At 50.1% G+C, this 14,366-nt stretch overlaps 2 protein-coding genes across 3 annotated transcripts in view; both read right to left on the bottom strand.

The window, feature by feature from the left end:
• stard9 (StAR-related lipid transfer (START) domain containing 9) overlaps positions 1–3,405 on the bottom strand; it is a 43,826-nt gene extending 40,421 nt beyond the window's left edge. For both annotated transcript variants that reach the window (XR_004766538.1, XM_035429360.1), the window contains exon 1: positions 3,080–3,405. Coding sequence is in view for 1 of the 2 variants with exons in the window: in XM_035429360.1 (XP_035285251.1) it covers positions 3,080–3,126 (47 nt within the window). In the remaining variant the exon portion in view is untranslated. The remainder of the gene's footprint in view (positions 1–3,079) is intronic.
• Positions 3,406–4,693: 1,288 nt separating this feature from the next.
• The window catches only part of cdan1 (codanin 1), a 14,052-nt gene continuing 4,379 nt past the window's right edge, over positions 4,694–14,366 (bottom strand). Inside the window, exons 8-28 of the mRNA XM_035396025.1 lie at positions 13,999–14,108; positions 13,487–13,576; positions 13,306–13,381; positions 12,756–12,961; positions 12,372–12,492; positions 11,939–12,082; positions 11,300–11,466; positions 10,669–10,762; positions 10,469–10,555; positions 9,919–9,973; positions 9,682–9,815; positions 9,007–9,110; positions 8,469–8,618; positions 8,204–8,267; positions 7,655–7,733; positions 7,010–7,227; positions 6,649–6,756; positions 6,452–6,515; positions 5,454–5,653; positions 5,145–5,252; positions 4,694–4,969 (exon numbers count right to left, since the gene is read on the bottom strand). Of these exons, the coding sequence (XP_035251916.1) occupies positions 4,877–4,969; positions 5,145–5,252; positions 5,454–5,653; positions 6,452–6,515; positions 6,649–6,756; positions 7,010–7,227; positions 7,655–7,733; positions 8,204–8,267; positions 8,469–8,618; positions 9,007–9,110; positions 9,682–9,815; positions 9,919–9,973; positions 10,469–10,555; positions 10,669–10,762; positions 11,300–11,466; positions 11,939–12,082; positions 12,372–12,492; positions 12,756–12,961; positions 13,306–13,381; positions 13,487–13,576; positions 13,999–14,108 (2,472 nt within the window). The 3' untranslated portion in view covers positions 4,694–4,876. The remainder of the gene's footprint in view (positions 4,970–5,144; positions 5,253–5,453; positions 5,654–6,451; positions 6,516–6,648; positions 6,757–7,009; positions 7,228–7,654; positions 7,734–8,203; positions 8,268–8,468; positions 8,619–9,006; positions 9,111–9,681; positions 9,816–9,918; positions 9,974–10,468; positions 10,556–10,668; positions 10,763–11,299; positions 11,467–11,938; positions 12,083–12,371; positions 12,493–12,755; positions 12,962–13,305; positions 13,382–13,486; positions 13,577–13,998; positions 14,109–14,366) is intronic.

Raw genomic sequence — 14,366 nt, 5'->3', positions numbered from 1 at the left:
CCTCCCAAAATAATAAAATAATAAGCTACTAGAAATGTAAGGCCTATACTAATTGTAAAAAATAATAATAATAATTCATTTTACTTCTTCACACCGAACACATGTGAAATTAATCCCCCACAGTTCTGTCTGTGTACAACTGCACACATAGAAATAATTCACAAATAAGCCAAATCGACAACTTGAGATTGATATTCCATGTTAAATGAATTCTAATTTCTGTGCTGTGGGGCCAAACCAAGAGAAGGAAAATGAGAGAAGGGACACCGCTCCAGCTGTGTAACTGAGGAGTTCCCTCTCCTTACGGTCCAAGATCCTGCAGACCTACACCACACCATGACTCACTGTATAAACAACAGAAGAATAGCAGCACGAGTTCAAAGGGAAGTTCCGATTTCTTTGGGCATGTCAGTTTAAGTTGGGAAAACCCTTTCACTGTCCATGTACCGCCAAAAGCAAACAGGCAATTAGTCCCCAAGCACCAACTCTCGCACAACACTAGCGGAGTGAGCAATACCACAAACCTGAGCACGCACGGGTAGGCCAAGCCGAATCAAAGCAACTCCTTGCAGTGTTTTTCGAGATGGAAAGGCAGGCAGTCCCAGGTACTGGCACCGGTGTGCATTCTCACACGGTACTGCTTTCAGACAAAGATCTGCTTTTTAAAGCTGAACTCAGCCTGCGCTGAGGCGAACTTCAGCGACATCACTCGAAAGCCTTTTCTTTCTCTATCCCACCCGTACACTTCTTGTCTGAAGAAAAGTAGAAGAAGTGGAACCACCTCATGCAGTCTTAATGGTAACAACCTCCATGATTAATACTTTATCTTGTGAAACCTCGACCCTGGACCTTTTGAAAATGTGCATTATTCATTTAACATTGAGGAACGCCTGGTTAGATGGCCACTAATGGCAACTGTCCAGATGAGTGTTATCCGTATTCCTTACATAGAGGACTACAGATCCCACGCTGCCTGTGGGTCAGAAGGACGGTGCACAGTACTGACCCCCCAGTAATCGCACACTCTTTCGCTCTGTCATGCTTTTAAATACAGCATGCAAAATGACAGTGCATGCAAGTGACACGGCCATCCACAGGATTATCTCAGCAAAACAGGGAATGACCACAATGGCCAGGATGTGTTTGCACAGAGAGAGGGAGAGGAAGAGAGAGAGAGAGAGAGGGGTAACAAGCATGAATCTACATAACAGTAACAGTAAGCCATAGTGAACCAAGGCCTTTGTTATGCAAAACATATCGGATGCTTTTTTGCTGGAAGAACAAGGACGATGGACGTGGAGTTATGGGGACACAAACAAACAGGGGCCTGAAGTTCTAACAACGCGGCAGTTCATTTTTAACATCCCCTCTCTACCAGCCGGCTCCTCCCCCCTTCACCCCCCGAGAATTTAACTCAACATGCCGTTTCAATTTTGGCTAATGTTGGTAGGTGGGGCAGGGAGTTTTTTTTCTTCTTTCTTTCTTGGGTTGGGGGTAGGCAGTGGGGGACCTAGGAGGGTGGGAACGGCCTTGTTTTCCTGTCCGAACAATAATATCCAGCCAGCCCAGGATCGCTTTTTATTTTAATGTAAAAGCAGAACCGAAAGGGAACTGAGGTCTTGCTGCATTAATGGGTGGCTGGCTGAGTAACAGTCAGAGTATATGCACAAGGCTGAGATTTACTGGCCATTAAATGGCTACTAAAGAGTTAGACAGAAACCGAAAAGGGGGAAACACTAAGCCTAAATATTTCGAACAAATTTCTATTATCCAAACACTAAATTAGAGCAGTGTTCTGACAGTTGTACCACCTCAGTACACTCACAAGCCTTTGTGTCTATTGATGACTTCAAAAAGCCGACTTAGGAGATCATGTTAATCTACTGAAACAAAACATGCACTTGACTTTTGCCATTAACTAAAAATTGTCACCCTTAAATGGATGACCGATCATGCTGGCAGCTGCAATAACTGATATTTAAAAGGGGGTTTAGAATTGGTGGACACGTATCTGATAGCAATACAGTCAGAATATCAATAACGATTAATTAATAAATAAGACAAAAGGATGTTTCTCCCTGATCGAAGCCCGAGGGAGTCGGGACTTCGTCGGATGGTCCTCAGTAGGTGTTCACGACGACAGACAATACATCAGTCAGTCAGATGTCTAAGTCCATTTACTATCTTATGTTAATGTCTTGAATACGGATTAGCCATAATAGAGTAGCCTACTCCTACTAGGAGTCCTAGTGGTTATTATTACGCGCGTGAGGGAGCAGGGCAATGTGTTGACAGCGCTCTTTCGGTTTTCCATTCCTAGCGCTGCTGTTGATTGGTCTCTCAGAAAGCAGTCTAGATTGTTAATTCGTGTTTATTTGAAACTTGCCTTAGCCACATAGACATCTTTAATATAGCGAACCCTTTTCCAACATCCCGAGGCTGCTAAAACTCGTTAGTACCAGTTACTCAACAGCTGTGATGATCAAGTTGGACAGCATTTTTTGACAAGCTGTTGAGCACTAAAAACAAAATTTAGAGTTCAAGAAACCGCCTTGGTCCTAATATAACTGAAACTACAATCGTTTGTAGTGGACGTGATCAAACCATGGAAGAGGAAACATATCAAACGTCAACTAAATGATTGTTTTGATTCCAGATTTTACTGTACACCCAGTTAACGTTATTCACAGACTCGACCAACCACAGATTCGCTGAAATGGTACATTGGTTAACTTGAACAACTTTTAGATATGTGAATACTAACCAACTATTAACAAGTAGCTGAACACATGTTTCATCCGCTTGCCATGCAAGACAACGGACAAGCTAAGGGTATACTAGCTATCTACCTGCCAAAGCAAAACGCTATCCGTCATATTAGCTAGATAGCTAATGTTGCTCCAGGAGATGTGTCCCTAGCTAGCGACAGTTGCTGGCAGCAGAGAAGGCGCGGGCTATGGACAATTGGCAATTTTACAGCAAGTCTGACTAACTACCCAGCTTGCTACATGTGACATCTTCCAGCGAAACAACTTTAATTAAAATGTATCATAGTTTAAGCAACTTTATTTCCACTTACCTAGCACTGAGTGGTCGAACTCGAATCGCGACTTTCACGTTTGCCATATTTCCCTTGGCGACTTTGTCAGATTTTCGTTTGGTGTATTGGAGGACTCGCCGAGGTTAACTCGAAATGGCAAGCTAACTTAGCTATAAGTTACAGGTTTCGCGAATGCATCAAAACCGCTAACTAGCTAAGCAGGTTAGACTAGGCAGAGACAAACGGGGGCAAAAGGACACCTCTGCCCCCCTATCTCATGCCATTTTTCCTCAGTGAAGTCTGTTCGGTCGTCTGATGCCGTGTGTGAGACACACACTAAACTTCCTGCCCGGTCGGCGTCTGGGGTCTCAAGCCGAGAGGCGGGGCGCAGTGTGTATGCCGTGCCGTCACTTCGCTTCAGCTCAGTCTGATTTTGTGTGAAGCAGTGAGCCAACCAGCTACCTTAGACTAGGTAAATGAGTAAAGGTAAATTCATCCAAATTAGACAGATACGAGCCTTTGATCGCGAATAACGGCGGTTCCAACTCCAGCGTTGGATTCCCCTGGGAAAATGTGTTTTCCTGCCTAATTACAATACGACTTCCACGCATGAAGGTCCGATAAGCTTCGAAAGAAGAGATTTTGTGGGATAAACAAATCCGTAATGTAGTCTGCTGGTTTGAGTGCATACAGATCAGCTAGATTTGACAGCAAAATATCCGACCGTTTATGTTTCAAGAACGTAACATAAGCGAGAGCACACAGTACAAGACATCGAATACTTTATTTCATCTACACGCTGACTGTATTTTCGTTTATTTATTACATGTAACCCTTTTATAAATCGAATCGTATTTGCATTCGAATAGCTTCTACAGATTGTCTGTTTGTTTTAAATATATATCACAAAGGCATTCTCGTTAAGTGGTGACAACAACTGAGAAAATGTTAGTGGATGCAACGGTATTGTAAAAATGAAAGAATTACCTTTCAAGTAGTCTAAAATATCTTTATTATTTATTCATCACAGTATAGGGAAAAAAAGTTTAAAAGTGGTACTCAAATTACAGGTCCAATATGAACTACAAATGTCCATCACAAATGCATTTAAAAAGCATTCATGGGATATGCATATCGACAAGGCATTCAGTACAAAACCAAGACTGACAATCGCTAAGCAACTGAAGAAACACAATTTTAAAAGCGGTCCCATAGATTCTCCAAACAATAAATAAGACAACATAATGTGTTCAGCCCTACAACTTGTGTTTAGTGGAAATGTGCATATTTCTTTTTTCATCGTCTCACATCAATCTGTTAAGTCCGTATCTGGGTTAATTTCTGATTTCATTAGCAGTGCATGGCCCACCCAGGCAACTCTGAAGTGCTAATCCTGTATACCGGAATTTGAGTCCAGGGCCTTCATTGTAAAGTGAGGAAGACCTCCAAATGCTTGCCAAGAATGAAGGACTAGAGGTGGACACACCTGTGGCACAGGTCAAAACAACGCTCAGACTTCAGAACAACACCTGTAAGAGGGTCAGTTGGATATGTGCAGGGGTGTCAAACTCCAGTCCTGGAGGGCCGCAGTATTTGTGGTTTCCTTTCAACCAGCAGCCAATGAAGGCCTTGAGAACAAGGTCTGTGGACTCTTTAGCCAATCAATGACTTAAATGAATCACTTGTGCTGAAACACTGAAAACCAGCAGACAATGTGACCCTCCAGGACTGGAGTTTGGCACCTCTGTCTTAGAGCATAGGTGTGTGTTCCCTCTGCAGTCAAGCCGTCAGAGCAGGGGCACTGCTTGCTCCCTGTCGGCGTACTCCCCCTGCTGGTCACTCCGAGCTCTGCAGAGTGTCTCTGTGAGCAGGAGAGGGGAGGGGCTGAGACAGAACCGAGGACAACTCTTGAATTCTCTCCATGGAGTCCTGAAAGACAGAGAGTGTAGGCCAGATAAATAAGTGCCTTCCAGGTTTGACATCAAAACAACAAAAACAGTTTAATTCAACAATTTTGTTCACAGATGTTCAGTTTTTTTTTTCATCATGCAGTGATTTGTGTATAATGCGTATATGCAAATGTGTGTGTTTGTGCTCCACTTACTGTTGGCCAGGTCAGCTTAGACAGGCTGCTGCGATGAGCTAGCACATCCTCCTCTCGTAGCAGCCCCTTCTGCAACAGCTGCCGGACCAGGAAGAGGAAGTTCTGCCACTGCAGGAAGAGAGAGGACAAGTGCCAAATTAAGTTAACATTTAAAATATGTTAAAATCCAATTTACAGCTTTGTTAGCACGTGCACACACACACACACACTCATGTGTACTGGATTGCGTGTCCTGTAATCCCAATGCGAGGTACCTACTTGATCTCATACAGGCCTGGCATGGTTTATGTGTCAGGTCATGTGACTCACCAGTGTGGCGCTAGCACTGAGGACTGCAGCCAGTGACGTGTGGCTGAACAGCAGGTGCAGAGGTGCTGGGGGACACGGCTCTCGCCCCCACAGCTGAACCAGCTGTTCCAGAAGGGCCCTGGTGGGACAGCCCCGCCCTGTTCTGGAGTCATCCGCAGCAGCGCCCTCTACTGGCGGGGTCAGGGGCAACTCTCCAGACACTGCGCCCACAACAGACACAAAGTCTCAGTCTTCTAAACCATCGACACTCTGCAGGTAAATCCACTAACCCACCCGCAGAACACAGATCTCACACTGGCCTCCACCACCAAACGAAGGCCTTCAAGATTCCATTTCCACGACCGCCCGTAAAACTACGATAGCTCGTGTAGAGATGCCATCAATCATCCTGAAAATTAATTCTATCCCAGGCATATCAGTTTCTAAGGGTACACTTTACATGCAGCGTGGACCTGCAGAGCTTAGCAGCAAAAAAAAAACAATCATCAAAATCTCTCAACAAAAAAAAAAAACATTCATGGACTTCAAAGTACCTTTTATTAAAGTGTTTTATGTTGAACACTCTACTCCTTTATTTATTAGGCCCCGGGGGTCTAATCTCCCCGTTTCGGGTTCCAGGCTAAACTCTCTCACGGTTCTCTCCTGCGCTCGCGCTCATTTTAAACAGATGGAAAAAACTGCTGAGGCGCGGGACCCTTCGAGAGCAGGGACAGAGCAGGAATGTGTCCCGCCCCACCGACCAGCCACGCCCACTGGCCCCACCCCCAGCCAGCCTGGCCCCGCCCCCTGGCCCCACCCCCAGCCAGGCTGGCCCCGCCCCCTGGCCCCACCCCCAGCCAGGCTGGCCCCGCCCCCTGATCCCACCCGCAGCCGGGCTGGCCCCGCCCCCTGGCCCCACCCCCAGCCGAGCTGGCCCCGCCTCCTGGCCCCACCCCCAGCCAGGCTGGCCCCGCCCCCTGGCCCCACCCCCAGCCAGGCTGGCCCCGCCCCCATCTCACCCAGACTGCAGGCCAGCAGAACACTGCAGCGCACCAGCATCTGCTCGGACATCGGGGACAGGAACTGTGGGCAGAAGAGAGAGAGGTGGGGGGGGGGGCGGGTAAATCAGGCCTGTCGGTCAGCAATGGGCTCGCCTGTACGCTGTGAGTATGGGGGGGGGGTTAAGGGCCCCATTAACAGTGACTGAGTCCCGCACCTTCCTGCAGCTTAGCGTCTGTCCCAGTCTCAGCACCAGGTCCTCTAGGGACTGAACACTCTGCTGCTCCCCCTCACACCTGGGACCTACGGTGATGCTCAGAACCTCCTGTAACAGACACACCATGGCCATCATCACCACCATCATCATCATCATCGCCACCACCATCATCATCTTCACAACCACCATCATCTGCACCACCACCATTATTATCATCATCATCATCATCATCATCACCACCACCACCACCACCACCACCACACGCACACGCACACGCACACGCACACGCACACGCACACGCACACACACACGCACACACACACTACTCACTGCCACAAACTGCAGTGAGCGGGTTCAGCACCTTGATCTCGATGATGACGTCTGACGGTAGGGGGGCGCTGTGGGTGCAGTCCTTGGGGCACAGGGCGCTGGCGTCCTCTCCCTGGGGAGGGGGCGGGGGCTGTGGTTTGGTTGCCCCCGCCGTGACCCCTTCCCCCTCCCCGGGTGTGGAGGGGGGGGCGGCGGGGAGAGTCTTCATCACACGCTCAAACACAGCCTTCCACTCCCGCTTAATCAGGGCTGGGGAGGGGGAAGGGGGGGTCGGCAGGCTGTTTTATTACTGCAAGGCCAGTTATGCTCTGTGATATCTGATATCCGAGGTCTCTTCACAGCCACAAGGTTAAAACAATGTTTGTTTTTGGCAGAACACTTCATAATTTGAAACAGCATTCGGCAATGTTGAAATGCACAATGTTCACCACTAGGGGGCGGGTGCAACAGCCTTACGCCTGAACACAGGGTCTACATTTTCATTACAGTATAGGTGATCTCAGTCTGAAGCAACATGACATTTTTAGCTCCAGCTGAATTGTGAGCTGTACTGTTCTACACCTGAGAACAAATCGCAGAACAAGACGTACGAACACCAGACGGCAGTTATCCCCCAACGCTGTCACGTCCAGCTGCCGGGAGCATACCCGGACGGATGCTCCGCCCCTTTCACTACCTGTGATGTTGGTGGACAGCCAATCAGAGGCTTTCTCGGTGGCCAGGCGCACGGTGATCTCCTCTGACGTCGTGAGAACCTGCAGAACACACAGGACATTTAAATGATGTCTTATTTACCACTCACAAATACACACGAAGAGGTCTGCAAATTCACAGCGCGTCAGAGACAAAGACGCTAAGCGTGTCTGATACAATAACTGTCAGAAATCAACAGTTTTCAGGAAACTCATCATGTGTGTTTTAGGCTTTAATGGCATTGTACTGGTACACTTCGATTTGATTGAACTTCTAGTTTGTTGTTACACTGATACTGATATTTTCTGCACTGCAAACAATGTGTACATCAAGCTATAGTGTAATTCTCTTGTATTTCTCCTAACAGGCTTAACTAGTTTATCTAACTAGTATCCAAGGTCTTCACATTCATCAGAGTATTCACCTGTAATGTAATGTAATGTACTGTAATGTTACGTAGGCTACTGTAATGTTATGTAATGTAGTGCACTGTAATGTAATGTACTGGGACTGGAATCTGTGAGTGACTCACTGCTGGGGAGGTCTCCTCAGGCAGGAGCACACGGATGGCCTCTGGGCCCTTCTCACTGCAGAACCTGGGGTCAAAGGTCAGAGAGCAGCGGGGTCACTGCCATGCAAGCAGCAGGCTGGCAGCCACATGCAAGGTCACATGGCAGTGTACCATCCAATCAAAATATTACATTAAACAACGTGGGATAACATGGAACACTTAGGAGCCACCGTAACACTTGGACCCATACGTCGCGATCAAAAGTGATGTCACAGTGATGTCACACCTGGTGCCGCGCTCCAGCGCCTGCCTGCCTCTGTCACACAGCTGTGCGCACAGAGAGTCGTTCAGCTTCAGTGTGCTGGCGTCCTCCGAGCCCAGCCTCTCCAGCAGGGTGCGCTCTCCACTGCATACCAGCTCTGAGACCAGCGTGGCCCTGCCGCCAGATACACACACACACACACATACACACACATGCACACGCATATACATACATACACACACATATACACACATACATACACACGCATATACATACATACACACACATATACACACATACATACACACGCATATACATACATACAAACACACACACACACATACATGCACACGCATATACATACATACACACATACGTACACACACACACACACGCATATACATACATACACACACACACACAGGGGAAAAGGTGAGTCACCCACATTAGACACAAGGCTGAGTACACAGCACTCATGGTGATAAGGCCTAAATAAACACAGCTGTGACAGACCTTGGTCTTTCACACACAGAGACACGGTACAGGAGGCGTTGGGACTGACTTTATGTGTTTGACACAGTTGGACGCCACCCTTTCAGCCACAAACTCCACGGTGCGGCGCAGCGATGGGGGCTGGTTGTGGAAGAAGGCCTGCTCCAGCTCCACCTGCAGGGAGACAGACAGACAGACAGTCACATAAACAGACAGGAAAACACACAGAGACAGACAGACAGACAGACAGTCAGTCACATAAACAGATAGGCAAACACACAGAGACAAACAGACAGACAGACAGTCAGTCAGTCACATAAACAGCCAGACAGACAGACACATACAAAAAGATAGACAAATACACAGAGACAGACAGACAGACAGAAAGTCAGACATACACAAAGATAGACAGACACATACACAAACAGACAGGGACAGACAGTCAGAAACATACACAGATAGGCAGACAAACAGAAACATGGGTGGACAGAACAGACAGTCAGACTGACAGACACATACACAGATAGACAGACAGACACCCGGATGGAGACAGAGACAGACAGGCAAGGCAATTTCTTTAACATACGCAGATAGATAGACAGTTAGACACATACACAGATAGACAGACACACAGATAGACAGACAGACAGACACATACATACACAGATAGATAGACAGACAGGGAGTACAAGTTTGAGGTGGAATGCCAAATCCCGCCCCCACACCCAGCCGCTCCGCCGCGTACCTGCAGCTTCTGCTGGGATCTGGTGCTGGGGGGTCCCCGGGGCTCGGCAGAGGTGGGGGTGATCTTTCGGATGAGGCCCCCGCTCTTGGACGTGCTCCCCGCCACGAAGGCGGCCAGCAGCTTGCGGAACTCGTCTAGGAGAGGAGAGGGACAGAGCGGAGAGGGGTGACCGTACAGAGCGAGGGGTAGCAGAACAGTAACCCAAAAAACCCAAATGTGTGAGGGGTGCGCACTCACTCAGGAAAGGGCAGCAGGTGTAGAGGAGCTGCTGGTCCACCAGGGGGAGACTGTCCTGCAGAACAAACCAGGAGACAGGAGGACCAATCACAAGACATCCCACACTTCAAAGCAATGATGCTCAGTCCTGGAGAGCTGCAACATGCACTGTTTTTTTAAGCTGCGAAGCACCTCATGGGTCTGGCTTGTAACTCACTCACTCACTCAGCCACTCCCTCACTCATTCATTCACTTACTCAGTCCCCCTCACTCAGTCACTCACATTTAGCAGGCAGAAGATTCTCCACCAGGGGGAGCTATGAGCACTCAAGTAGCTGAATAGTGCTTCGCATCAATGACACCGCGTGTCCTCGTTCCACCTTAAACTGCACACCCCAGGAAACCATGTGAGGTGAGCAGCTTCAAGTGCTGAGTAACAGAAACAACCAGCGAAACCCTCCAGGGCCAGGGCTGAGTTCCCCTGCTCCAGGGAGTCCTGGGCGAACGATCACGTCTGCAAGCCACAACGCTGCGGTCCCCCAGAGCCAGGGCTGAGGATGTGTTCACTCACCAGCCCCTGGGCAACAGCAGGCTTCTCCAGCACCTCAGTCCCCTCCAGGTCACTGCTGAAGAACAGGTCCTCTGGAAACACAGGAATCTGACACAACATGGGGACAGAGAGAGAGAGAGAGGATGAGGGGGAGAGACTGTAAGAGAAATAAAAGAATGAGATGCTGTTTTATGTGGTTCCTCCTCACACGCGCTCCTCACCTGGAAGAGCCAGCCCAGGACGGCCAGGATGAGAAGCTGGTTCAGGTAGCACCCGTCCCTGTCCCTGTCCCCGTCCCGAATCAGCACCATCCTCCTGGGGAACACACTGCTTCAGGGGCGGGGCATCGCTCCAACTCAACATGATCACATGTGCATCCACAACAACCAATCAGCTGAGAGCACACCCAGCATTTAAACCAATCAACTGAGAGCACACACAACATCTGAGTGATAGCTTCAGATGTGCACATTAGCTCTGTGCTACACTGTGTGTGATACCTATAGAGATTAGCCCTGTGCTACACTGTGTGTGATACCTATAGAGATGTGTACATTAGCCCTGTGCTACACTGTGTGTGATACCTATAGAGATGTGTACATTAGCCCTGTGCTACACTGTGTGTGATACCTATAGAGATGTGTACATTAGCCCTGTGCTACACTGTGTGCGATATCTATAGAGATGTGTACATTAGCCCTGTGCTACACTGTGTGCGATACCTATAGAGATTAGCGCTGTGCTACGCTGTGTGTGATACCTATAGAGATGTGCACATTAGCCTTGTGCTACACTGTGTGTGATACCTATAGAGATGTGTACATTAGCCCTGTGCTGCACTGTGTGAGATACCTATAGAGATGCAGCAGCAGGCACAGGGCCCTTCTGTAACAGAGCAGAAACGGTCCGCTGAAGTCCAGCATGGAGAGGAACTCCACCACCCACGGCACCGTCAGCACCGTGCGCTGTCTGCGCACACAGCGACGCAGGACTGCGCAGACGTCCAGAACCGGAGAGGTCTGTGTGGGGAGGGGGGGGGGAGAGAAACATCCAATCAGACATGCACAAAGACAGACGTAGCAGGGAACTGCAGAACATATGGCAGCCAATGAGGACCAGCGGCAGAGTCAGGTTCTGCTCAAGGTTTCTTCCTGTTACCGTAGGCCAGGGAGATTTTCCCTGTCACTGACACCCTAGATGGTGCTCTTTGGGAGTTCAGGCTCAGATCTCTGTAAAGCTGATTTGTAAGCCTTTGTAAAAAGCGCTTTACAAACTGAACTCAATTGAATCAAAATGAAGCTCCACTCTACAGGGGGTGTAAGTACATCTAGTGATATCCAGTGACTTTTAAAGCATGTTCATGTAGCGTGTTCCAGTATAAAGAGCTTCTATGGCCAGCAACAAAATAAGAGGAAAGAAAGAATATTGACATAAAATATTACGTATATATTATTATTCCTAATTTCAATAGCTGAGGTGAGACAGCCCCACCTTGCTGCGGAGGGAGAGGGAGGCCTCCTGGATCTCCCTGGTGGGGGGCTCGGGGGTGCGGTAGGGCAGGAAGGAGATGAACCCCAGGAACTTGGCCAGGAGGCGCGCGGTGAGGAGCACGGAGGAGAACCGCTGCTTCTCGTCCTGAGGGAGGGACGCAAACACAAGCGCACGTGGTGCACCCCACGTTTCAATAAAAACTCAAAATGTAAGAGCCTGAGGTGGGCGCCAAGCTCCGCCCACTCTCACCTGCCAGATGTTCCCCTCCCCCTCCCTCTGAGCCCGCCCCCTCACCTGCTGCTCCATGTCCCCCTACCCCTACCCCTCCCTCCCCCTCACCTGCCACTCTATGTCCCCCTCTCTCTGGGCCCTGCCCCCTCACCTGCTGCTCCATGTCCCCCTACCCCTACCCCTCCCCCTCCCTCCCCCTCACCTGCTGCTCCATGTCCCCCTCCCCCTCCCTCTGCGCTCCGTCCAGCCCCAGGTTGTCCTCCTCGTCCAGCCGGAGGAGCTGCTGACACAGGCTGTCCGTCAAGTGCTGGTTTAGCTGGCAGCTGAAAGAGGGGGGCATGGGGGGGTCAGGGACATAGTGATTAGTGTGGAGTTCATTGGAAACTGACTTGCCAAAACAAATGTTTGTGCTCAAGATTTTAGCCCCCTCCCCCCACACCCCACCAGGTAAGTCCTTTCAGAAAATGGGTACAGGTGGAGCAGTAAAGTTACTCATTAACACAAAGGAGCAACCTTTGAATTTTGTGTTTCTTGTTTCCTTGCCCCAGACGGGCAATGCTGTAATTGTGTTGCCCAACAGCCCCACCTGCTGGCCGACTGCAGGAAGTCCCTGAAGAACTCCTGGTACCCGGGGAAGGAGGGAGGGGGGCAGGGTCCCAGGAGGCCCTGGGGCTGGATCAGCCGCTCCTGCAGGCGCTTGAGCCGCCCCAGGCTGTCCGCTCCCAGCATGCCGAGCAGGTCAGGGTCCGGGGCGTCGCCCGGGGAGCCCAGCACCTGAGGACCCTTACACATCTGCACCGGAACGAGAGAGAGAGAAAGAGAGAGAAACAGATAGACAGAGAGAGAGAGAGAGAGAGAGAGAGAGAGAGAGAGAGAGAGAGAGAAAGAGCGTGGGTGTGTGCGCGCATGTGTGTGTGCATGTGTACATTTCTTAGGTTGAGTTTGTGTGTGTTTCTCACATTGTCGTTCAGGTTAAGCGTGTGCACATGTGTGTGTCTCAGGCTGTGTGATTGTTGGGCATGTGTGTGTCTCGGGGTGTTTGTGTTGTCGTGTGTCTCGAGTATCTGCGTGTGTATGGACACCGCCAACTGCAACTGTCCGTGAGGAACACAAGCACCCCCCCCCCATTTCCTCACCTGAACCAGCTGCTTCTGGAAGAGCCGCGCAAAGTGGGCGTGGTTTCCCGCCGCGGTCAGCTGACACACCATCCCCCTGAGACAGGCGTGCGACAACAAAAATGGCTCTCGCGCTCCGGAAAGGAGGAAGACGGGCGGGAAAGCGAACTCCAGAGGAGCGCGCGGCGGAGAGAGGCCTCACCTGACCCTGGATCCCAGCGCTCGCTCGTAGTCCCAGCCCTGCCCGCGGTGGCAGTCCTCCCACTCCCGCAGCAGCTCGTAGAAAATGTCCCTGCGGCACACGGCAGCGCCGTTTACAGTCTCACCCGTTACTATGGCAATCGTTTTTTAAAAGCGACAAAACAGATTTTTTTTTCAATTGCATTTTTTAACAAGACCGGGTGAAAACCTAGTGTATGGCTGGACCTAGCACGCTTCATCCGGCCGACCAATGGCGTAACTTCATAACTCGGCCGACCAATGGTGTAACTTCATCACTCAGTCACTCAGTCACAGACATTCGCGTTTATAGGGCTGGCCTCGCTGTAGCGGTCCAGCCAAAAAATGTTTTAGAATCTGCAAGCCAGTATTCGTTTAATTGAGTAAATGGTCCCCCGCTTGACCACCCCCCCATTTTAAAGGCCAGTTTAGAGGAAGCCCGCAGCAGCAGGGGCTGCTGGGTAGTTCATCGTGTTCAGGGCGCCAGGGCGGTACCTCTGCTTCTTGAAGGTGTGGAAGGCCCGGTCGCTGCTGAAGTTGGAGCGGTTATCAGTGGCCGGCTGGAAGGGCACGGACTGGATGAACGGAGGCATGGAGGGAGACGCCTGGAGAGAGAGAGAGGGAGAGAGGGAGAGAGGGAGGGGGAGAGAGGGGGGAGAGAGAGAGAGAGAGGGGGGAGGGGGGGGGAGAGAGAGGGAGAGAAAGAGAGAGAGAGGGATGGAGAGAGAGAGAGGGATGGAGAGAGAGAGAGGGAGGGGAGAGAGGGAGAGAGAGAGAGAAAGAGAGAGAGGGATGAGAGAGAGGGAGAGAGAGAGAGAGGGACAGAGAGAGAGAGAGAAAGAGAGAGAGAGAGGAGGAGAGAG

Source organism: Anguilla anguilla, chromosome 1 (genome assembly GCF_013347855.1).
Source record: "Anguilla anguilla isolate fAngAng1 chromosome 1, fAngAng1.pri, whole genome shotgun sequence".
NCBI lineage: Eukaryota > Metazoa > Chordata > Actinopteri > Anguilliformes > Anguillidae > Anguilla > Anguilla anguilla.
This window is presented reverse-complemented; position numbering and strand designations above follow the sequence as displayed.